Source organism: Mobula birostris, chromosome 18, assembly GCF_030028105.1.
Source record: "Mobula birostris isolate sMobBir1 chromosome 18, sMobBir1.hap1, whole genome shotgun sequence".
Classification (NCBI taxonomy): Eukaryota; Metazoa; Chordata; class Chondrichthyes; order Myliobatiformes; family Myliobatidae; genus Mobula; species Mobula birostris.
Genome location: NC_092387.1, coordinates 13,886,244 through 13,911,745, shown reverse-complemented (window position 1 = coordinate 13,911,745; position 25,502 = coordinate 13,886,244). Strand labels below are relative to the sequence as shown.

At 41.4% G+C, this 25,502-nt stretch overlaps 1 protein-coding gene across 7 annotated transcripts in view; it reads left to right on the top strand.

The window, feature by feature from the left end:
* herc1 (HECT and RLD domain containing E3 ubiquitin protein ligase family member 1) overlaps nucleotides 1-25,502 on the top strand; it is a 273,938-nt gene that overhangs the window by 199,575 nt on the left and 48,861 nt on the right. For 6 of the 7 annotated variants that reach the window (XM_072282232.1, XM_072282231.1, XM_072282229.1 and 3 more), the window contains 8 exons: nucleotides 7,361-7,628; nucleotides 8,836-9,049; nucleotides 9,493-9,749; nucleotides 12,107-12,234; nucleotides 15,435-15,568; nucleotides 15,699-15,899; nucleotides 18,146-18,276; nucleotides 20,741-20,940. In XM_072282232.1, coding sequence (XP_072138333.1) covers nucleotides 7,361-7,628; nucleotides 8,836-9,049; nucleotides 9,493-9,749; nucleotides 12,107-12,234; nucleotides 15,435-15,568; nucleotides 15,699-15,899; nucleotides 18,146-18,276; nucleotides 20,741-20,940 — 1,533 coding nt within the window. The remainder of the gene's footprint in view (nucleotides 1-7,360; nucleotides 7,629-8,835; nucleotides 9,050-9,492; nucleotides 9,750-12,106; nucleotides 12,235-15,434; nucleotides 15,569-15,698; nucleotides 15,900-18,145; nucleotides 18,277-20,740; nucleotides 20,941-25,502) is intronic. The other variant, XM_072282233.1, reaches the window with a different exon arrangement.

The following is a 25,502-nucleotide window of genomic DNA, read 5'->3' as shown; positions in this document are numbered from 1 at the left end:
TCTGCCCTTGGTGTACCTGCTGTAGTGGAGTCCACTTCTGGAGCATGGAATGTAGTAGGTGAGCTTGGAGGTGGTGAATCTTTACCTCACTTGGAAAAGCTCTTTAGGTCCCTGGATGGTAGTGAGGTGAAGGTCCTTTGGCCTAGCATGTTGTGCCAAACTAGCTAAAATGTAAAATTTTTTAAAACCAAACAACTGATCTTTCCTACCTACACAATGTCCATATCCCTCCATCTTCCTCACATTCATGAGCCTATCTAAACATCTCTTAAAACCCTCTGATATATTTGCTTCTACCACCATATCAAGCAGCACATTCCATGATCCACCACTCTGTGAGTAAAACAACTTACCCCTCACATCCCCTGTGAACCTACCCCCTCTCACCTTCAATGCATGACCCTGGTATTAGACATTTCATCTCTAGGAAACTTATACACCTGTCTACTCTGGCTATGCCTCTCATAATCTTACAAACTTATATCATTGTCTCCCCTCAGCCTCCACCGCTCCAGAGAAGAAAACCCAAGTTTGTCCAGCCTCTCATGATAGCACATGTCCTCTAAACCAGGCAGCACCCTGTAAATACTCTCCAAAGCCTCAACATCCTTCCTTGTGGGGCAACCAGAACTACATGCAGTATTCCAGAATTAGAACCAGATTTCTATAAAATTGCAATATAACCTCTTGACATTTGAGCTCGGTGCCTTGACTAATACAAACAAGCATTCTATAACCTTCTTAACTACCCTTTTGATCTATATTGCCACCTTCAAGGACCTCAAGATCTCTCTACTCAACAACACTGTTAAATGTCTTGTCCTTAACAGTGCACTGTGTCCTTGCATTAGCCCTCTCAAGGTGCAACACCTCACATTTATCTGGGTTAAACTCCATCTGCCATTTCTCTGCCCATATTTACAACTGATCTATATGACGCTATACTCTTTGCCAGTCTTCTACACTATCCACAACTCCACCAACCTTGGTACCATCCGCAAACTTACTAACTCGCCCATCTACATTTTCATCAGATCATTTATATATATCACAAACAGCAGAGATTCCAGCACAGATCCCTGTGGAACACCACTAATTACAGACCTCCAGCTTGAAAAGATCCCTTCGACCACTACGCTCCGTCTTCTATTGCAAGCCAGTTTTGAATCCATACAGCCAATTCATGCAGACCCCATGCATCTGAATCTTCTGGATTAGCCTCCTATGAAGGACATTGTCAAATGCCTCACTAAAATCCATGTAGACGACATCCACTGCCCTACCCTCAGCAATCTCTCTCATCACCTTGTCAAAAAACTCAGTCAACTTGGTAAGGCACAACCTGCCTCACACAAAGCCCTGCTGCCTCTCCCTAACTAGGCTGTGGGTTTCCAAATGCTCATATATTCTATCCCGAAGAATTTTCTCCAGCAATTTCCCTATGACTGACTATGCACATTCTAAAAGTAATGAGGATTTTTTAGAAGCCTAATGTGCATTCTAATTCACCCCAATAAAAAAAAATGTAGAAAACTGGTGTTAATTTTGTGGGCTCCCAAAATCAGGAAGTTTAGGACCAAAGAAAAACAATGATGAACAGATAAGATTTCAGCCAGACAGATACCAGAGACTACAGACGCTGTATGTAATTGTAAGCAAAAAGAAAGCTACTGGACGAATTCAGCAAATCGGGCAGCATTTCTGGGGAAGAGGATGGTTGACATTTGCTCCACAGAAATTTGCTGACCCACTGAGCTCCTCCAGAAGTTTGTTTATTTTTCATAAAATTTCAGCCAATTGGGTATTGTTCTGTATTTCCTTAGCCATTTTCAGAAATGAGTGTCATTGTTAGGAAGAAAAACTATTGTTTTTATTATACAAAAGATTCAGGGCAGCTAACCTCACCTTGTGTCCTTGTGTATCAGATATGGTAACTGCCTTGATCCTAATGCTTTCCAAAGATGTAAATTATGAAGGAACATACATTACATCCAACAATGGTTTATTCTTTGATGCGTTGCATGTTTTCCATTCAATCACTCTTTCAGGTCTGTTTTAGTGTATAGTTATTTATTTAGAGATATAGCGTGGAATTGCTCATTCTGGCCTTTCAAACTGCCCAGCAACTCCCGATCACGGGACAATTTACAATGGCCAATTAACCTACTAACTGATATATCTTTGGACTGTGGGCAGAAATCAGAGCACCCAGAGAAAACCCACACGATCCATGGGGAGGAAGTACAGAATGTTTACGGAGGATGCTAGGATTGAGCTCTGATGCCCTGAGCTGTAATAGCATTGTGCTAACAGCTACGCTACTGTACTTTCTAAATATAGCTACTCAAGGATTTTAACTTTGCTGCTTTGCTAAATTTCAGTTTCTTCCCGAAGGGTAAATTAGCAATGCTTAGTATATGCACTCTTTTAATTAGAAGGATGTTGATTGAAAATATAAGAGGTGTTTTCTATTAGTGATAGCAAAATTAGATAATAAAATTGGTATGACTATCCCTAACCAAAATTAACTCTGAACAATGCGTGTCTCCGGTCTTGGTCAATGCAAGTTGAGTAATTTGAGAAACAAAATGTAGTGCCTTTTTTGTTATTCTCCCCACAAGCATTTTCAGATACTGCTTTCTGTCAGTTGTCCAACTGCAATTTTTCATTACAACCACCAATAAAAGTAGATGGACATATCGCTGATGGACATTTTCTATCCTCCTCAGAGAAAGACACTTAATAGATTTTTTTTTTCAAATTTTTGGTGGGTTTGCGGTTGCTGAGAAGACTGGCGTTTATTCCCCAAGTTTAGAAGGTGGTGACAAGCCAACTTTCTGAGCCATTTAGGGAGACAGTTTCAGGGTTTAGACCCTGTGACATTGAAGGTGATGTATTTCCAAGACAAGATGATTGTGCAGCTTGGAGAGGAATCTTCATGTGATGGCATTCTCCTCCACTTGCTGCCCTCATCCTTGTTTGTGTCAAAGGTGACAGGTTTGGAATCTGCTCTCTGAAAGGCCTGTGTGAGTATCTACAGTGCATTTTGTAGATAGTACTGCAGTCACTGCACAAGGGCAGTTGGTATGTGGGAAAAGTCGCCAGCTGCATGTTCCCCTGCTAGTGATGCATGATCCCTACTTGAAAAATATTAAATTTTCCTCGGAAATCACTGGGTCTAAATTGTGGAACTCCCTACCTTTGCAGAATTTTTGGGAAGGCCTTCACTAGAAGGTTTGCAGCAATTCAAGAAGACATTGTACTGCTATCTTCTCAGAGTAATTGGAATTCACAATTAAAGCTGGCCCTGCCAACAGCAGATATCCAAAGAATGACTTAAAAAAAAATAAATAAATAAAATAGTTCTGATTTCTGGGATCCAGTTGCTTTTCAAGAAAAGTCATGTCATAGGCCATGTGTCATGTGCAGCGCAATAGGCCCAGGCCCAGGTTTCTGTCTATCCTGACCAAAGCTCTGCCTTCTCTACCAAATTCAATCTCCTTCAATGTAAGGGCAGGTATCCCAAAGTGTTTGTTGACCTCAGTGTCTCTTCCTGCAGTGTGACTCTGTCACTTGAACAGTGCGTGCTCTAAATGCAAAGTACTACAATCTTAAATTTTCCAACATGGAAAGATATTTGTTCAAGATGTATTTGTTTAGTCATTGATCCCTTCTGCAAAAATCAATGTGACAGCCTGTTGCCTGGTCCAACCTCTAACATGGGGGAAAAGTAACGAATGCATTCTTCCTTGAGATGGGTGGGGTGCTTGGGAAGGAATAGGATTCTCATCCCTTAAAGTGGGGAGAGGGGTTGGAGACTCGTTCGTTGATCCAGTGTTTTGATAGTGAAAAGAACCTGTAAGGGTTGCTATTCTAATCAAGCAAGAGTGAAGAAGCATTGAGAAATAAGAGAAAATTAGTCGATGCTGGAAATCCAAACAACACACAGAATGCTGGAAGTGTATAAAATGATGAGAGGCATTGATCATGTGGATAGCCAGAGGCTTTCCCAGGGCTCAAAAGGCTAAAATGAGGGGGCGTAGTTTTAAGGTGCACGGAAGTAGGTACAGAGGGGATGTCAGAGGTAAGTTTTTCCACACACAGAGTGATGGGTGTGTGGAACGCACTGCCGGCAGCGGTGGTGGAGGCGGATACAATAGAGTCTTTTGGAAGACTCTTAGATAGGTACATGGAGCTTAGAAAAATAGAGGGCTATGTGGTAGGGAAATTCTAGGCAGTTTCTAGAGTAGGTTACATGGTTGGCACAGCATTGTGGGCTGAAGGGCCTGTAACGTGCTGTAGATTTTCTGTGTTCTATGCTCTAACTCAGCAGGCCAGGTAGCATCCACGGAAAAGAGTACAGTCAATGTTTTGGGCCAAGACCCTTCACCAGTCCTGATGAAGGGTCTCGGCCTGAAATGTCGACTGTACTCTTTTCCATAGATTCTGCCTGTCCTGCTGAGTTTCAAGAAGCATTGTGAAGCAGGTAAGGGCTAGTGGTGAGGTAAATGGCAAGAGATAGGAAGAGCTGATTGGGAAATGAAGACTTCTCGGGCACTTCTGCCAGTTTTGAGCCCTTGGTCTTGGTTTTTCATTACTAGGGGCTTGGGATTGAGTTAAAAGGATGCAGTGAAGGATTCGTTTTGTGAAACTCTTCGTTGAAACAGCGCAGTAACATTTACAGAATGAAAGGGACTTGATAATATCTGAGAATATTAGGTAGGCTCACTCCTGGAACAGCAAGTCCTGTAGTCAATCTCACCACACCCCCATCAACCACACAAGCTTTGAAAGGAGCTTTAAGTAAGAATTGATATCACTGCAGGTGGAATTATGATTTGTGTTATTTCCTTTCAAGCCAGAAGCTTGCAAGATTCTGCTGAAATTTCTGGCTGGATAGGAAATAACCTGGATGTGATTATTACCATGTTTTACTCACTTCTAAGTGAGAGGCACCAGAACGAAACCACATCATATGATTCAATTGCATAACCTAGATATAACCATACTTCTGCAAAATAAACACACATTTATATTTAACTTGTATCCCAGTCATTTTTAGACTGACACTAGCACTTTTTTAATGAGAAACAGGAAACTTGGAACAATTTAATTTGTTTATTCAATAAACTTTCAGCTTTTAGGTAATAATAAATGTGTATTTTATATATTATTTGTATAATTAATACACACACACACACACACACACACACACACACACGATTCGGGTTAATTGGAACACATCAGGACCAGTAAATGCCCAATTAAGCAGCTGCCCCAATTAGGCGAAGTTTCGTGGAAATAGTTAAAAAGGTATTTTTAAAAAAAAGACAAACTACCATTTAACTGAGTACCAAATTATGTATTCAAATGAAATATAGAACAGATTAGAACACTGCAAATACTATTACAGTACTATAAAACTGTATTGGTTTGTAATAGTTGTTGACAGAAGAATTCATTCAGTGAATGCTGCTGTTTTCTTTTGATTGATTGTAAATGAACAAAATCAATGCTGACACCTAGAGTAATTTTTTTGCTTAACATCAATTCTTTTCGTGGCATCTTGGAAAGGGTCTGAAATTTTTTAAAGCCAAAATAAAAAACAAGCACATGCAATTGACATTTAAGTACTGTTCGCTCTAAGCACAGTGTAGTGTCTATTGGCCACACAAGTGCATGCGACTGATGCTAGTTAGAAACTGTTTGGCAACAGTCTCCTATACCAATTAAGTGTCCCAGATAAAGAAGGGGAGTTCTGGCTATTCACAATTTTTCTTTTTTTGTTGTTTGTGTTGTCCCAAATAAGCTGCTGCCCCAATCAATCAGTGTCCCAAATATATAAACTTTCAGTGGTCACCTTATTAGGTACACCTGTATACCTCGTCAATACAAATATCTAATCAACCATTCATGTGGCAGCAACTCATCTCAGTACCGAAAAGCATGCAGACATGGTCAAGAGGTTCAGTTGTTGTTCAAACCAAACATCAAATAGGAAAGATATGTGATCTAAGTGACTTTGACCATGGAATGATTGTTGGTGCCAGATGAGGTGGTTTGAATATCTGGAAAATGCTGATTTTCTGGGATTTTCATACACAACAACCACCAGAGCAGGAGTTCCCACCCTTCTATGTCATGGAAACTTACCATTAACCATGGGGTCTGGGAACCCCTGCTCTAGAGTTTACAGAGAATAGTGTGAGAAATGAAAAAAGCATCTAGTGAGCATCAGTTCTGTGAGAAAATGCCTTGTTAATGAGAGAGGTTAGAGGAGAATGCCAGCCTTGTTCAAGCTGACAGGAAATTGAGAGCAACTCAAGTAACCACACATTACAACTGAAGAGCATCTCTGAAAGCACTACACTTTGAACCTTGAAGTGGATGGACTGCAGCAGCAGAAGACCACACGTGCGTGTGTGTGCGTGACCGTGCGTGTGCGTGTGGGGTGTGTATATGCGCATACATATGCACATATAAAATGAGAATAACAATAGGATTTGTATTATTTTTCAATATTAAATATATTTTGTAATTTGTCCTACTAGGCAGAGTTGGCCATGTATTTTAACTTTTTCTTTATGTAGGTTATTTTGCTTGTTATCAATTGTAGGTGTAACAATTATTCTTTCTGTTTTTTTACTTAATCATGGGAACATTGATTTGTGTATGAGATGCACTTTTACATGGTGCCTGAATGAATTGCTGTTGAAATCCAAGTGCACGAAGCAATCAAGTACTTGGTATGCATGGAGGGCAGTGGTACTTATGGTCCCCATGTATATGGAGACTCTGAATAGATGCAGTATCATCAGTCAATGCTGCTGGCACAATATTTTGCCACATGTCCAAGAGCCAAGAGCAGGTCTAGGCCTCCTTTGCCAACCAGATTCTTAAGGTGAGAGTTGAAGCCTGTTTCCGCACTGGTTACAGGTACCGTCCATACCTGGGCTATTGTCAAGAGGACCACTTGTCTTCCTCAATGTAGCCTCTTCATTTAACTTTCCGTCCTTGGTGTTCACACCACACACTCCTCAATTCAGCAATCACCTCACTGCTAACCCCTCTCACAGCCAGCCTGTTCCCCCGTTTACATACTTTTCACTTCTTTTACAGTTCCCATCACCTCAGGTGGGAGAGGTTGGTAGGCTTTCCTACTCCCCGGGTACTTTGGGCATCACTTATAGTTCATAATCAGAACCTGTGGCCTATTCGACAAGTGTTTTCACTGGTTAAGGAAGTCTCTATGGCAATACCTTATCGAGGTCCCATTAGTGGGAAAGGAGAATGCTGTTGTTCTCCAGAAATTTAACTGGCTTCTCACTGATGCATCTTTTTCCCCTTTCCTTACTTCCAGTGGCTCTAGTTGCAGTCTGGCAGCAGGTCTGGAGTCCTTGGGACTGACTGATATCAAGACCCTGGTTCGATTGATGTGTCTGGCGGCTGCAGGTAGAGCAGGTCTCACTCCAGGTCCCAGTACCACTGGTATTTCAGAGCGTCCCCGTGGAGCTCACAGCAAAATCAACAAGCCAATCTCCTGCCTGGCCTATTTGAGCACTGCAGTTGGCTGTTTGGCTTCCAACAGCCCAAGTGCCGCAAAGCTGCTTGTTCAGTTGTGCACTCAGGTAAAATCTTCGAACTGCATTATTATTGCTGGGTCAAGTTGATGAAGGAAAAATTTGCATTTGCTTTGCTTTCTTTACAATTGCAAGTGCAATTTGCAGTTAATAATGTGGCTTTGAAATGTTGATAGCAATTTTGCAATAAAAGAAGCAAGGGTATTTCACTATTACTCTGATTTGTACATCCTTTTCATAATTCAGTGACCTCACTTCACACCAATCCATTGTAGACTCATCCACTCTGTAAATCTGCAGTCTAGCCTACTTCTCACTGCCACAAATGGCCATACTGACTTGTTCTGCATTCAGCCTGTGATCCATGATGTGGAGGGAGTGATCAGTTAATCCAAGGGGAAGCAGGCTTCAATCTGTGAGGAGTCTGAATACCACGTACCAGAGCTTATTCTCACTCACTTTGTTGGTGTTCAAAGGCATTTTAACAGTTTTTAAAATGATTCTGGTGAAGATCATTTTAGAAATTATTTAGAGGTTTAAGTAATTAACAAAGTAGTTAAAAATTACTCAGTTAAAACAGGTTGAAGTGCTGGCAGATACTTGAAAACATTAAAATAAGGTTAATTAACTCATCTGCATAACCTTTTCCACAAGATCGGTGACTTTGTTCAATTGAATGGGGCTGTTATTTTTACCTCAGTCTTTCCTGGCACACAGCACAGCGAGTATGTGATGCACATGTAGTCTTCTCTTCAGCACTGCCCTTCTGAGGCTGAGACCGGTGACAAACAGGACAGTCAGATGCATCAGCATTTGACCCCCTGCTCATCTCAGACTAAATACACTTGGCCAGTACCACCAACTTCAGTCAGTATTATTCAGCCCAACTCTCTGATGTACTGCTTTACAATGGTGTGTTTACTTATAAATTTTAAATCAGTGTTTTACATTTGGAGAGGCATATTTTTACAGTTATTGGGCAGAAACAATGATCTCTTATGGGATTAATTAGCTTTGACCTATCATTGCATTATTTTAACCTTAAAACAAGATTAAAAGTTGTAAAGGTCAACCCATAAAACTGCTTGTAACTCATATATACTGGAAAATAACTTTTTCTCCTCAGATATTTTTAGCTTTATAGTTGGCAATAAAGTCTCTATTAATGTACCCAATCTTAGCACTTTAAAAAGCATCTACAATAAAGGAGCGCGTTGCCCACTGTTTTATGTCTAAAGCCACCTTATCTTTCCAGAACTTGATCTCTGCAGCAACGGGTATGAATCTCACAACCATAGATGACCCCATTCAAAGAAAGTTTCTACCCAGTTTCCTTAGAGGCATTGCTGAGGAAAATAAGCTCGTGACTTCTCCAAACTTTGTTGTAACTCAGGCGTTAGTGGCATTGCTGGCTGATAAGGGTGCAAAACTGAGACCAGCCTACGACAAGGCTGAGATGGAGAAAAGAGGTATGTGTTGTCTCTCCAAGTTCTTCTATGAAGGTGAATGTGAATGCAACATGGACTCTACTGATTATGCCAGGGCCTGAAAGTTTTGTAAAATAATTTTGAGCTAATACTTATTTATGCTTTTGCATTTAATACATTTTGCATCCATAATAAATTTGACATCAATTTATCTGCCATGCAGTTTTATCTACAAGCTGAGACAATGACCAGTGAGTCATACGTCAATTCAGTTGTATTTTATTTTACTAGAAGTGTCACACTTCTTATTCCTAAAGACTCCGAAATAAAAACAGTGTAATTTAAAAATTATTATATTTTATATATTTGTATCAAGGTACTTTGACTGATTAGTTAAATGACACTTTGGATGAGTGCAAAACCATCCTTAATGTTTTCTTGATCGTCATTTACTGGCGTGTTGTCTCACTGTTTTGTTTAAGCAGGTTTTGTTGCCCATTTGTATGCCCATCCTTCCTATGATCCTTCTGCTGTAGGCCCTCTGGAACTGGCTAATGCCTTAGCAGCTTGCTGCTTGTCCTCTAGGCTGTCTTCCCAGCACAGGCAGTGGGCTGCTCAGCAGCTCGTTCGGACTCTTGCAGCACACGATCGTGACAACCAAAGCAAACCGCAGACTTTTGCTGACATGTCGGGAGACCTACGCAAATGTCCATTCATCAAGCTGGAAGCACATCAGAACAGGGTAAGAAATTTTCTTCTGTATCTTGAAGTATCAACTGTTTTTATTTTGATTTGTTTTCTTGTCCAAATATTTAACTGGGAAATTCCAGTGGTGAGCTGGTTAGAAGATCAGTAACTATAGTTGTTTGAGGGCTGAGCAGCTGATCTATAAACAACAAATATTTGTTCACATTGCTACTGGAGATATTTATAGATCACAATACTTATTTCTACAAGGAATGTTTTTGACAGGCCTGCCAAGCCTTTTGTTTGCTTGTGTTCAAATTCTATTTGATTGTGTATGAGCTCGGCTTAGGGGCTTTGTGACCGACACCGTAGATTCTGTCGTGCTCTAGTAATCAGACTCACGTGTTTGTGGTGCTTTAATTCCTATTGAGGGGTGAGCCTTACCTCCTTATCAGAACTTTTTCATACCACAGAGATTACTTTCCATCTTAAAATATTCCAATCTCTACTTTCTTGTTGATTTGTTAATCAGAATCTCCTCTTCATCCTTGAGCAGATCTTTAATTTTTCATTAGATCAGGTCATCATCAAAGGCTACACTTTTTCATACTACGCCGACATTAGCTTCTGCTTTCTCACTAGTCTCATTTTGAACATTTTCGTATGAACGCAGTAAATAGCTTGGTTGGTTTGTTTTCTGGAGATTTTTATACCCTTAACACCCCTTTTATTTTATTCTCATCACAGTTCTTTCATTGACAAGCTCTCTCTTCCACAGAGGCACATACATTTAAAAAAGCAATGCTCATCTCACCTGAAATGATCATGTCAGCTGTGGTGTGGATTAGAATGTCAAACTTGAGTTGTCACTTGCCTTTGAAAATCAGGAGAAATGACCTTCTGATAACGGCACAAAATAATTCCTGTGAATATTTTCCCATTATGAATAAAATCTATTCTTGAAACACAACCTACAGACTCAGTTTCAAGGAGCCGTCATCTCATGCTCTGATGTTTATTGCTTATTTATTATTATTATTCACTTTTTCTTTTGTATTTACAGTTCATTGTCTTTTTCTGATTGGTTGTTGTCAGTCCTGTTGGATGTGATCTTTTATTGATTCTACTGTGTTTCTCATATTTGTGAATGCCTGCAAGAAAATAAATCTGAGGGTTGTATATGGTGACATATACATACTTCGATAATATACTTACTTTGAACTTTAAATAAAACTTGTCAGCGGGGGTTTGGTTATATTGCCTTCAGAGCAAGTGCAAAACCTTGCAATTGTGGTGGGATAGTAAGCAGGGAAAAAACATGCATTTCTAAAGCACCTTTCATCAAGATGTGCCCAAAGATCTTAGCCACAGGAAATACACATCAAAGTTGCTGGTGAACGCAGCAGGCCAGGCAGCATCTCTAGGAAGAGGTACAGTCGACGTTTCAGGCCGAAACCCTCCTTCAGGACTAACTGAAGGAAGACGAAGGGTCTCGGCCCGAAACGTCGACTGTACCTCTTCCTAGAGATGCTGCCTGGCCTGCTGCGTTCACCAGCAAATTTGATGTGTGTTGCTTGAATTTCCAGCATCTGCAGAATTCCTCGTGTTTACGTTTTTATAGCCACAGGAAATGTGTTTTATTATTACTAGACATAGCCAGATAGGGTATGTTCTTATTTTAGTTATCTCACTGTTCTCCTTGTTGCCCCTTTCCATCCCTGCTCGCTGCCTCCTCCATAGCTCCATTAGGTCCATGAGCTGTGGGACCTCAGGAGATGTGAAGGCGATCACTGTAGGCTGTGTATGCCCATTCTGAGGATTGGATGTAGCCCATGTTAACACATGGTCTTAATGAATTAGGTCATTTGGTCCTTGTGTTGTGAACCACCAATGTAGAGCTGCTGAAGGAATTCTTCTTTCAAGACGTTTTCACTCATCTGTACAAATAGAACCTAAACAATCTACACTTCTCTGCGAGTATGTTACCTTTGGGAAGCTTAAACAACTTTGAATGGATGAGGGATTTATTAATGCTCTGTTAAATTGCGCAGGGTTGTCAAAGTAACATTTATTATCAATGCGTGTATTCTTTATACAACATTGACATTTGTCTCCTGACAGGCAGGTACAAAACAAAGGAAACCCAATAGAACCCATTAAAACAAAAGACCCAACATGCAGTGGAAAAAGGGGCGGGGGGGGGACATGCAAACAGTAAAAGTAAGCAAGTAGCATTCAGAACTGAAGTTCACAAAGGCGAGTTCACACTGTAATAGTTGCAGGCCACAGCCACAGTTTGGTGCAGAGAGATTGTGCTGTTAATTGTAATGTTATAAGTGCATTCAGCTTGGTTACTTTAATGGCATTGATATTAATCAGTTTCCAGGGTAATTTTCTTTTTTTCCTTTAAAGGTAATAACATGTGAATGGTGCAATAAAAAGGGTCTCCTAGCAACAAGTGCCAATGATGGAACTGTTAGAGTATGGAGTGTCACTAAAAATCATTATACTTTACAGCAAACCTGCATTTTCAATAAATCGTGAGTAGCATTTTACATATTAAAATACAGAATGTGGGTGCCACTGCATTTACTGTGTACTTTTGCATTTTCTGCTTTATTTTGGATTTCCATTATCTGTGGTATATTACTTTAGTACTCATGCTTTAATGGGTTGGACCTAAGATTATTAACTTCCACCAGTCACGGGTACAACCTTTGGACTTTAATGACTTCAGCTGATGAAGAGTTTACCCCGCTTTCTACTGACTTCAGTTTTATTCCATGATGAGTCAAATGCTGCCATGGTGTCGAAGAAATTCTGGTCTGGAGCTCATTTGTTCTGTCGCTGTTTGCACCATTGGCGTAAAGTGTCTGGACCTGAATGATGCAGACTAAACACAAGCAGGCATCAGTGAGCAGCTCAGTAAAGAGTAAATGATGCTTGATAGAGTTGTTGGTGCTCTCTTCCATCACCACGGTGATGATTTTGATAGCAAACAGACATCAGGGGTCTTGATGCAGAGTTTTGATTCGAAATATCGACCATCTCTTTTCCTCCATAATCTGCTGAGTTCTTCCAGCCATTTATTCCAGCAACTGCAAATCTTGTATCTCTTAGAATTAATTTGATTGGCTTTGATGTCAATGTTTTTGGAGCAGCTTGGCATGGCATTTAATTATACTGGCTTCTATAAAGGCAAGGTCTCAGGAGGAGATTGAGATGGACCATCTCCCGGCACTTTAGATTAATTAAAAATGCCTCAAGCTTGAATTTGTGCTTGTGTTCAAGGCTCTGTTGTCATTGAGCGTAGGGTTTCATGGTACTGCTTCCTCCTGTTAAGGGTGGGGAAATTAAACCATGCACAGGATGTGTCAGAGCCTGCAGGGCTTTGATCTAATCTGAAAGTTAGCTTGACTTATAGATAAAGCTTCCACTGTTTACCAAGCATGACAACCCATGTGCATGGCAACCTGACTTGGTTGCAGTTCATTCTTAGGTTAGACCAGTGCTGCTCTTTACAAATTTTTCTCATTGAACCAGGTTCAGTCCGATGGCTGCAATTCTCCATTCTTCTTACATCCATGTGCTTAAGAATCTCTTAAATGTCCCTGTTGTATCAGCCTCTACCACCACCCTTGGCTGTGTGTTACGGGCACCTACCACTCCATTTTAAAAGCAACCTAGCTCTGTCATCGCCACTCACCTTAAGCAGATGTCCTCTAGTATTTGCCATATTCTCCCTAGGAAAAAGGTGCTGATTATAAACATTACTGCATTTTAAACCACTTAATTGTGAAGCATTTGTGGATATGATCTGATGAGTTTTATATACATGGAAGTTATTTCCTTATTTCTTAATGAAAGCGGAGCACTTCGACCCCTCAAACATGCTCCATCACTTATGGTTTCATCCTGATCTGACACACACAATGACTTCTGGTCACTCCCCCTCCCCCTTGAGAATGTTCTGCAGTTGCTCAGAGACATCCTCAACCCTGACACTAGGAGGGAACACACTACCCTTGTGTTTGCTCCCCTAACTATCGAGTCTGCTGTCACCTTAGTTCTCTCTGCCTTCACCCTTCCCTGTTGAACCTCAGAGATCAGTCCTGGTGCCACAGACCTGGCTGCTGCTACAGCCTTCTGTTGAACCAGCAGCAAACTTAACAGTAGTCTTCTTTCCAGGGGAATGGTCAGAGGAGAATCCTGCACTACCTCTCTACGTTGATAGTCACCCAGCTGCTGGTGAATGGAATATACTAAATGCTGTGTTTGAGGAATCTGCAACATTGGCTAGAAAAAGTCTGAATATAGTTCCACAGTTTCAAAAAATAACTTGCTAAAGAACAAGGGGTTGGGGGCTGAAGTATCTGTGAGGCAAAAGTATCCTGACCCTCTAACTTTCTCCAGCAGTTTTGTTTTAGCCTCTTAAATCCCAGCATTTACAGTCTCTTTTGTCTCCATGTTCTTCAGTTAGTTGTGGGAAGCTTTTCCAGTTTTAACATCTTTCTAATGTTACGTACCCCATAACTGGGTTGCCAAACCAGCAGAAATGGAACGCTCGTTGGAGTCTGGATTACTAGGAACTAATAAAGTTTTATTAAAGAAATAAGTAATTCCGTACACTAATCGTAAGGATATAAATGTAACAGTTTAGCAATGATAATACACACATATACACAGAACTATGGTAATAGGAATCAACCAAGCTCTATCGCAGTCTAGGAGTAAAATGAACATTCTTAAGTGAAGCAGAGTTCAGTTCAGTTTAGTGCAGTTCACAGTAATCGCTGTTGTTGTACTGTTGGGGGGGGAGAGAGAGAGAGAGAGAGAGATGCAATTTGGTTTCAGGCAGACCTTTTGATGTCTTCGCGGTTGGTTTCGGGCAGACTTTTTGATGTCTTCTAATCCCGCTGTGGTCACCAACTGTGACCCCTCCGTTCTGGATACGATCGTCCTTCCGCGGTGAACCTGGTACCCAGGCAAGAGCGGACACACACCCCAGGTTCCCACCGATCGTACCTTTATACCCTGTGAGCCTCTGGTCAGTTCCTGCAAACTGGTCCTCCAAACTCCCACCAACTTGTGGGGGGCACACTGCTCTTTCCAGGGTCTCGTGGTATGTCGCGTGCCTTAGCAAACCTGCTCCTTTTATCCCCCTGCTGGGGTATCACCTGTCCATCAAACTTCAAACAGTTCAGGTTCAAAGCAACTGGTCTGTCAATATCTGAATTGTGTTTCTTTCCCGTTAATCCCTCTCTTCTCTCTTATTAGCATTTTGAATGTTTCTCCATTGTCTTTCTTATTTCTCTCATTAGCGTCATCCGTCCGGTAGCTCTGCTGGGCGTCACACATGATACTAAACACAATGAGAACTTTGCAGTATGGACTAGTCTGACTGTGCCTTTGTCAAATCTCTGTCATTTTTATGTGCACTATGTAATGGATGGGCAATAGTGACTGACTTGATAGGTACTTTATTTAAAGATGGAGCACCTTGCTACGGGTCTGATAAGGGTGGCAGATTTCTTTCCCTTGGTCATTTTAGTGATTAGGGTGGGTTTTATCAATACAGTTGTCCCAGCTTGATGGGATTTGCATAAATGTGTTTGTCTAATTACTCTAGCAGAGTCATTACTATCCTACCTTACTCCTATGGGTTATTTTCAGTAAACACAAATAAAGTGCATTGTGACTCGCTAAGGAGTGGTGAAAATTGGTTTGTTTTTTTAAACAGCGAAGCTACCTCGGAGGATGTAGGCTGCACAGGATCTCCTTGTGATCCAAATTTGTCTCTTATTTGCTGGAGCATTAGCGGGAAATACATTGCAGCAGCTTTAGAAAAGGTGGTCAACATCTGGCAAGTCACTGGTATGACCTTTTATATCTTCGTAAAGTTTAAAATTGATAAATGTAGTGAAAAATGAAATCAAGCATACAAATCTCTACCTACTTTTTCTTAAAGGATGCTCAATGCTGTTAGCCATTTTTCCTTCTGCAGGAGGTAAGGGACTTCTGGACGTCCAGCCACACTGGGTGTCTGCTCTCGCTTGGCCAGTCGAAGGTCCAGTAGCAAGCTGGGCAGGTGACACTTTAGAAGTTCTACTTGTGGGGCGAATTGATGGATCTCTAGGGCTCATTGAGGTGGTGGATTCCTCTACCATGCACAGACTTGAACTCGAGCATTGCTACAGGAAGGATGGTAAGTGCCCCTTCTGGAATTTTGCCTTGTTTTGTCAGTAATTCCAACCGTCTCTAATTCCTATCCAACCTAGGCTAATAGCCCTGTTCCAGACTTTTCATATGCAGCCTCAAAATGGACATCCTATTGAATATTGGCCAATACTTTGGTATTTATTCCTGCCAAATCTCTCTTATTTAGATTTTGTATTAACAGGGCAGACAACGATTAGATTTTAGAAGTAGTGTTTTATATTTATTCATCTCCCATATACAGCTTAATTTACCATCATTACGAAAACTTCACTTCGCTCAGTCCTGAGCCTTTTGGCTTTGTGCCATTGAAGTCTGGCAAAAACAATTTTACTGGTTTGCTCTTAATAAGAACAACCTTTTGGGGGAAGAGAATTACCAAAGGGCACAAGATTTTAGTATCTCCAAAGCCTCATCATTGTATCTGTTCCTTCATCAGTGTGGGCTTCATTGTTCAGGTGTTCCTTGGATAGACAACATATGACCTTTTTTTAAGGCACTGGTGGCAGTAAAAGGTGATGGTTAAGAATATTTGGGTCTCTTCAGTGATAACACTTCTTTGCAATGATCACACAAATGAACTGTAATTTTACCTTCCTTTTAAAACTCATTCTGATTGGCATTAGCATCTCCTAGAGTGGTGGGGTAGAGGTACGTCTCTACCAAAGGTGGTGTCAGGTGTTTCCTTCCCTCCACTAGCCTGCAGATCACCTTTGGGTAAGGTGTAGCACCTAATCATCTTCCCCCCTCCCCCCGCCCCCAGTCAGGGTCATGTGAAACCATGGGAGGAGGTGGTCGATGGTGCGTATCACATGTCCTGGTCATTGGACCACTGACGCTAGGCAGACAATCTCTGAAGAGTACTGCTAATGGCTGGGGTCACCCATCTTGTAAAGACGCTGCCCAGAAGAGGGCAATGGCAAACCACTTCTGTAGAAAAAATTGCCAAGAACTATCATGGTCAAACCCATGATCGCCCACGTCGTATGACATGGCACATGATGAATCACCACATCATTGATCCTGTTGGTACTGCTGCATCTCCACTAATCCTCTCTATTCCCCTTTGATCCTTTCTGTGCATAAACTCAATAGTCATCTTGAGTGATGCTCTACTCTCAACTCCCATTTCTCTTTCAGTCCTCTGCCATGCAGCTCGCCTTCAAGTCACTAGTTTATAATAGAAATTGAGGTGTGAGAAGCTGTGCCAGAACCCTCACTGAGTCTCTTAACACCATCTTTGAAGGGGGAAGGGTATAAGATATGTGCAGCTGAAGATACTATTAAAACAGAAATTGTGACAAGTGTCCAAGGCCAAGCAGCATCTGGGGATGAAGTGTGAGTCAGCAGTTCAATTGAAAGACATTTGTCCAGAGACATTAGCCATTTCACTTTTCAGAAATGCTACATTAAATGAAGAGAGCAGGCAGTGAAATTTAATATGGGTCATTCAAGTCGTGAGCTAGTCATAACATCATGAGTTTACAGTTATACTCTTCTGTCTGTAAAGTGTCTTCCTCCTGAACAACTACTTAATTAGAGCAAACTTAGTCTTTGTTTAGTGGAAATTCTGGTTCTTAGTAGTGTTCGAAGTAGCCACTTCCTCCCATGCTATCTCTGTCCAGGTAACAGACACCCTCTGCAATTGTGACTCCTGGCCATCAGTCGTGAGTGAGCTATTTGGGTTGTGATAGCTGGATTCTATTCTCATTTAAGTTCAGGTACACTTTCTGGTGGGGGGGGGGTTAAAGAGTTCAAAATCTGTCCAGTATTCACCCACTCTTTACTTTCACTGCCCAGGCATTAAAGCCAATTATAACGTCTAGTGCCCTCTAGCTGAGATATTGTGACCTAGGTATTAATGGCAAAGTCAGTGGAGCAATAGAAGTTCCAATTTAACGCCTTCGTATCTTTTTGTTATTCCCAGCACAGCAGGAGGAAGATTTAAGTTTAAAAGAAGCAGTATTACCAGAAGTTTTCTTTAGCTTGACAACTTGATAAATCTGTTTTATGCTAAGTTGAACTATTAAGTACTAAGTAAGCAACTGTTTTTGAGGAAAAGATCTTGGTCTAATTTCTGAATTATTGTACCCATTTTCTTGTACACGTTTATAGATTTGCAGCTTTCCATTTAGGAAGCAATTTATTATGAAGTCTTGTAGTGGAATGTTTGACAATGATTATCTGTTCTGGTGTATGGGGTGTTTTTTTCACAATTGCTGTTTTTATCTTTAGTTGCTGTAATGTCTATTGCATGGTATAGTGAAGATAAGCCATTTGCAGTCGGATATGCAGATGGAAAGATGCTGATTGGCACAAAAGAGCCTCTGGAGAAAGGAACAGTTGTCATGATTGATGCACACAAGGTATGTGTAAATGCAAGATGCTGACACCCAGCTGTTCCTATACATGACAGTGGCCAACCTTTTCACATCTCTCCCCCTCCCCAGTGGTGACCCTCTCAGTAATTAGGATCCGTGACGATCACTTTGATTTGTCCAAATGATTAATGAGTTTCAGTGTGAGACTACACGTGTATTTGTGTAGAGTAAAGTGCGGAATACTTAATGTGTCGGTCATGATTTTGCTCCTTCCTCCTCTTAGGAGAAATACGTAAAGAGTTAAAGGAAATGTGCTGAAAACCTTTGGGGTTTGTGCATCTATATCATTCCAATGGCCAGGTGAGGGTCCTGTTTATAGTAGGTAAACCTACGTGGAAGAATAATTGTCACCTGTGCCAATACCTTGAGGAGTTGGGTCAGAAGATTTAAAATATGATATTCGAATGTAGCAGATAGTTTGCTGTTGCAAGGTGCTTTTGATACTCCAGGGTTTGTAAATTACCATGGCAATGATGAATGCGGTATGTTAGAGGGCTGGTGGGCAGCTGAAAGCTACAGAAAGGAAAATGCTCAATGGGGTGTGACGGTAGGGATTTGGTTAAATCCAGTTACAGTGGATTCCGGGTAATTGGGCCAGCAGTTATTCAGGGCAGCTGCTTATTTGAGACAACTCTTAAAGAACAAAAGCAAATCGAGAAAATAGTCGGGATTCCCGTCATTTATTTGGGATACTATGCCACTTTATTGAGACAGGCAACTGTTGCCAAGCATTTTCTAACTAGTGTCAATCACGTGCACGTTGTGTGGCTGTTAGACACTACACCATACTTCGAGCAAACAGTTTTTAAATAGCATCACTTGTCTGTTAGTGTTCAAAAAGCTTTGATGTTTGTCACTGATAGTTGGCGAGAAATAGGCATTAAGACAATTCAGAACTGTTTTGCTCATTGCGGTTTCAAACATTTAGGCTTCACTATTTAACAAAGTTAAAGTATTGAAGGCATGGACATAATTTTCAATGTTATAACAAAAATAGAGATTGGGAGGATATAATAACTGAAAGCATTGTATGAAGGCAGTTCAGTATCTACGCTAGGTGCTGCCGCTGACTTTGTTCATTTACACTCAATCAAAAAAGAACACGTCAGCAAACACTGAATGAACTCCACCATCATTAACTACTAGCTAATATTAAGCTAGCCAATAATATTAAAGAGGATACCAAAAGTTTCTTCAGATACGTAAAGCATAAAAGAGAAGTGGTTATCGGGCCGCTGGAAAACAATGCTGGAGAGGTAGTAATGGGGGGGGGGGGGCGCAAGGAAATGGCGGATGAACTGAATAAGTATTTTGCATCAGTCTTCTCTATGGAAGACACCAGCAGTATGGTGGAAGTTCCAGGTGTCAGGGGTCGTGAAGTGTGTGAAGTTACCATTACTAGAAAGAAGGTTCTTGGGAAACTAAAAGATCTGAAGGTGGATAAGTCACCTGGAGCAGATGGTGTACACCCCAGAGTTCTGAAAGAGGCGGCTGAAGAGATAGTGGGGGCATTAGAAATGATCTTTCAAGAATTACTAGATTCTGGAATGGTTCCGGAAGACTGGAAATTTGCAAATGTCATTCCACTCTTCAAGTAGGGAGAGAGGCAAAAGAAAGGAATTTGTAGGCCAGTTAGTCTGACCTCAGTGGTTGGGAAGATTTTAGTTGATTATCAAGGATGAAGTTTCATTGTACTCGGACTACTGCTACGTCGACTCAGGCCTAGGAGGCCGGCGTCGGGCAAAACTTGGAGGCACATGATAAAATAGGCTTTATACAGCATGATTTCTTCAAGGGAAAATCTTGCCTGACAAATCTGTTGGAATTCTTTGAAGAAACAACTAGCAGGATAGACAAAGAAAAATCGGTTGATCTTGTGTACTTGGATTTTCAGAAGCTGTCACACAAGACTGCTTAACATGCTACAAGCCCATGGTATTACAGGGAAAATGCTAGCATGGATAAAGTAAAGCAGTAGTTGATTGGTAGGAGGCAAAGAATGGGAATAAAGAGAGCCTTGATGGTTTCCTAGTATCTCAAGTTCAAACTTACTGTCATTCAACCGTACACATGTATACCACCAAACGAAACAACCAAGGTGCACATCACAGATAGCATAACACATATGACCACAAATAAATTATCAAATAATAAGGTGCATATAAGATACAAATTAAAAAGTAAACCGTGTAATGCTACTGGTGCTACGTACATGATTAGACCCCCTGGGGGAAGTTGTTTCCCATCCAAACAGTTCTGTGCAATTATTTAGTACTATCCTAAGAGGCTACTGTGCAAAAATCTATAGTATCAATAGCAAGATCAGTTAAGAGTGCTGACATACATTTGCAGACTTCCATATAAAAATTTTAAGTCAAATTGTATGTCTTTGCAGGTAGCAGAATGTAACCTTCATATGTATTCTTTTTCTGTTTCCTCTGTGCACTAGGAAAGTATCACTTGTGTGAAGTGGGATCCATTAGGGCAGATGCTTATGAGCTGTGCCAAAGAAACCACCATCAAATTGTGGAGCTTTATAGATGGCAGCTGGCACTGTCTACATAAGCTTTCTCATCCAGCATTGGTGAATACTGTCACCTGGTGCAGTCATCTTGGAAAAGGTGTCAAATTGCGGCTCATGTTGGCCAGGTAGATATAAAGGTCTACACTTTCAAAACATCTATTGTTGCTGAAAATCCTTCATTGTTTCCATTGATTCAACATTCACTCAGACATTTAAACTCAGGATGTTATTACGAAGTGAACTCTTTACCAAATCATGTTACACTTTGCCATCCAGCTATCATTTACTACTTAATGTTAGTTAGTGGACTTCCTTTAAATATATTTTCAAACCAACCTGTGTACATGATATTGGTTGTACACTCCTGAACTGTCATGTTGTTCCAAATAGCGCACACAAAATGCTGGAGGAACTCGGACAGTCAGGCAGCATCTTTGGAAATGAATAAACATGAGTCCTGATAAAGATTCTTGACCCAAGATGTTAACTGCTTATTCGTTTCCAGCACTATATGTGTGTTGCTCTGGATTTCCAGCATCTGGAGAATCTCTTATGTTCATGCTGTTCCAGTTAAGTTGTCCTGTAAGTCACAATTATTTCTAGGAAAGGAAAGAAAAGTTAGTCTTCCAAAAGACTTTTGAAGTACCCTCCAAGAAAAGTTTTGCAGCTGGGATTTATGGACTTCAAACAGCGAAAGGGAAGGGAGTAGGGGATACTGGTGAGAGGAGAGAATTATAGTGAAGAAGACATTGAATGAATCACTCTTGGGTCCCTAATGAGTTCCCTCTTATTCCTGGTAAATATAGATAACTAATCTCACTGCAGGGCAATTAAGTTCCCCAGTGGTACTGAACAAAGTGGAGATGGTATGGCAGCACTAAGCAAGTTGTCAAAGTCATACAAGTAGAATTATAGCCTTTACATCTGGGATGGCAAATGCATAATAAATTAAAAGAGTTGAAACTTGAAGGCAGCAACATAGAGATTATACTCATTACATGAAACAACAGTGCATTTATTTAACATTTTCAATGGAATAAATGGCTGATGATATTTCATGGTGACTGAAGATGTGGACTAGTAAGAGCAGATTTAAGTGCATCAAGTCAGGCAAGTGTTGAGGAGTAAGAGGCTTTTGAAGGAAGTTCCAAGGACCTGGGAATGGTAGAATGCTGGTGAAGTGGACGGTTGAGATTGAGTGACAAAGTAGACCACACTTGAATGATTTGGTAGTGGAGGTTGTAAAAACTGGAGTGGGGGGGGGCGCCTGGCCCATGGTGGGATTTTTCAATTATGAAAATAAATGTTGCAATCAGCCTGAAATTGCAAGAATGCTTGATATGATTAAGAGTAATTTGGACAAGATGTAATTTTTTTGTTCACTCACTGAATGTCTGAGTGTGGGGCATCATTGGCATTGAGTGCCTGGCCCTGTTGCCCCTTGAATTTTTTTGCCTGCTGGTGAGAAGAGGAAGAGATGGAGTGGTGAACAAAGATGCAGAAGTTGTGAGTTGACTATGAATACAATAATTTCAGTCTTGGACAGTACAATACTAAGGCTGAATTGTTTAATATTTGTAAACCTACAGAACATCCCCTGAATTTAAATGTAATCAGAGGTAATTCTGAAGTCATGAGCAGGAACCCTATCAAAAATCCTGACAATTGCAGATACAAAGATGGAACCCAAACTGACCTTTACCACTCTTTGAAGCAGTACTTCGACACAAAGTTCTGAGACATCTTCTGACACAACATAATATAAATAAACTTATTCCTGTTTGTACTGCTTGTAATGTTTAATGAAATATTAAAGATAACAACTGCAAAGAGAGAATTATCTTCACTTGTGTAAGAAGACAAGGATGCAAGAGAATGCTAGGTAAAAAGTTTAATGGAAGATGCTGGAAGTTAGAAACAAGAATAAATGCTCCCCAGTCTCTGACTGGACCATAAGATGTAGGAACAGAATTAAGCCTTTCAGCCCATTGAATCTTCTCTGCCATTCCATCATGGCTGATGTTGTTCCCACCCTTTTAGAGTATTATTCCCATTGTTACATACCCCGTAACTGGGTTGCCAAACCAGCAGAAATGGATCACTCAGTTGGAGTCTGGATTACTAGAACTAAGAAAGTTTTATTAAAGAAACAAGCAACACAGTAATCGAAAGGATAATAAATGCAACAGTTCAGCAATGATAAACACACAAGTGCACAGAATTAAGATAACAGCATCAATCAAGCTCTATCGTTGTCTAGGGGTAAATGACCAATTTCAAAGTGACACAAAGTTCAGTCCAATTTAGTTCAGTTCGCAGTAATCGTTGCCATGGCGATGGACAACGTGGGGGGGAGGGAGAGAGAGAACGGGAACGACTGATCATTCAGACACGGCTTCCACCCACAGACCGGCGATATTGCTCACAAGCAGCTTTCGGGCGGGTCCTTTGTGATGTCACCTGAGGTCACCAACTGTGACCCCTCCTCTAGATGCGATCGATCCTCTGCAGTGAACCCGGCACCCAAGCGAGGGTGGACACACACCGGGTTCCCGCTGATCGTACCTTTCCACTCTGTGCGTTTATGGCCCGGTACTTCCCACCGACTTGTGAGAGGCGCACCGCTTCCAGGGTCTCGTTACCTTGGGTGTCGTGTGTGTCCTGCCTTAGCGAACCTGTCCCTTTTTATCCCCCCTGCTGGGGTATCGCCTGTCCATCACTTCAAACAGTTCAGGGTTCAAAGGGGGAGCCGCTCTAGACAGCTCTCTCTCCCGTCCCTTCATTACACGTCCCCAGATCGCCTGTCCATCACTTCAAACAGTTCAGGGTTCAAAGGGGGAGCCGCTCTAGACAATACCGAGACTGATGGCTCCTTCATTAACACCTCCAAATGCTGCTTCATTGTGTGCCTTATCTCTCCCTCCCCTGAGGACAGGTGGCAGACCAACTGCTGATGCCACTGATGCTAGCCCAGGCCAGCAAACATCTTAATTTATGTGTATTCTTGTCACACCATCCTTCTAGAGGTAGTCACCATCATCAATTTGAGCCATGTCATACACCGTGGGCGATCATAGTCTCTGTGACCATGATTGTTCTTGACAATTTTTTCTACAGAAGTGGTTTGTCATTGCCTTCTTCTGGGCAGTATCTTTACAAGACAGGGGACCCCAGCCATTATCAATACTCTCAGAGATTTTTTGCCTGGTGTCAGTGGTCACATAACCAGGACTTGTGATGTGCACCAGCTGCTCATACCACCGTCTACCACTGGCTGCCATGGCTTCATATGAGTCTGATTGAGGGACTAAGCAGGTACTACACCTTGCCCACGGGTGACCTGTAGGCTAGTGGAGGGAAGGAGCACCTTACCCCTCCTTTGTTAGAGATGTATCTCCACCTGTCTTTTAGAGGTGGTCACCTTAATTATTCAAGCATCTGCAGTACTTTGTTTTCACAGTAGTATCCCTGAAGCAGTTTTGTATTTTAACTGAAAAAAGCTTAGAAATTAATGGATGTACCAAATAATCTCAACAGAAGAGACTATAACTGCTGGAATGTGGAGCAACACACAAACCCAGTGAGTCAAGTAGCATTGGTGATGTTTCAGACTAAAACCCTGCATCAGCACTGAGAATAGAGAGGGGAGATGGCTAGCACAGAGGAGAGAATAATGCCCATTGTAAAAACGTTGGCTTCAATTCAGTAAGTCATAGTCATACTTTATTAATCCCGGGGGAAATTGATTTTCATTACAGTTGCTCCAAAAATAGTAAATAGTAATAGAACCATAAATAGTTAAATAGTAATATGTAAATTATGTCAGTAAATTATGAAATAAGTCTAGGACCAGTCTATTGGCTCAGGGTGTCTGACCCTCCAAGGGAGGAGTTGTAAAGCTTGATGGCCACAGGCAGGAATGACTTCTTATGATGCTCAGTGCTGCATCTCGGTGGAATGAGTCTCTAGCTGAATGTACTCCTGTGCCCACCCAGTACATTATGTAGTGGATGGGATACATTGACCAAGATGGCATGCAACTTAGACAGCATCCTCTTTTCAGACACCACCGTGAGAGAGTCCAGTTCCATTCCCACAACATCACTGGCCTTACAAATGAGTTTGTTGATTCTGTTGGTGTCTGCTACCCTCAGCCTGCTGCCCCAGCACACAACAGCAAACACGATAGCACTGGCCACCACAGGCTCGTAGAACATCCTCAGCATCGTCCAACAGATGTTAAAGGACCTCAGTCTCCTCAGGAAATAGAGACGGCTCTGACCCTTCTTGTAGGCAACCTCAGTGTTCTTTGACCAGTCCAGTTTATTGTCAATTCGTATCCCCAGGTATTTGTAATCCTCCACCATGTCCACACTGACCCCCTGGATGGAAACAGGGTCACCGGTACCTTAGCTCTCCTCAGATCTACCACCAGTTCCTTACTGTTTTTACATTAAGCTGCAGATAACTCTGCTCACGCCATGTGACAAAGTTTCCTACAGTAGCCCTGTACTCAGCCTCATCTCCCTTGCTGATGCATCCAACTATGGCAGAGTCATCAGGAAACTTCTGAAGATGACATGACTCTGTGCAGTAGTTGAAGTCCGAGGTGTTAATGGTGAAGTGAAAGGGAGACAAGACAGGAACAAGAACATAATCATTATGTTCTGATGTTAATGTGGAAGCT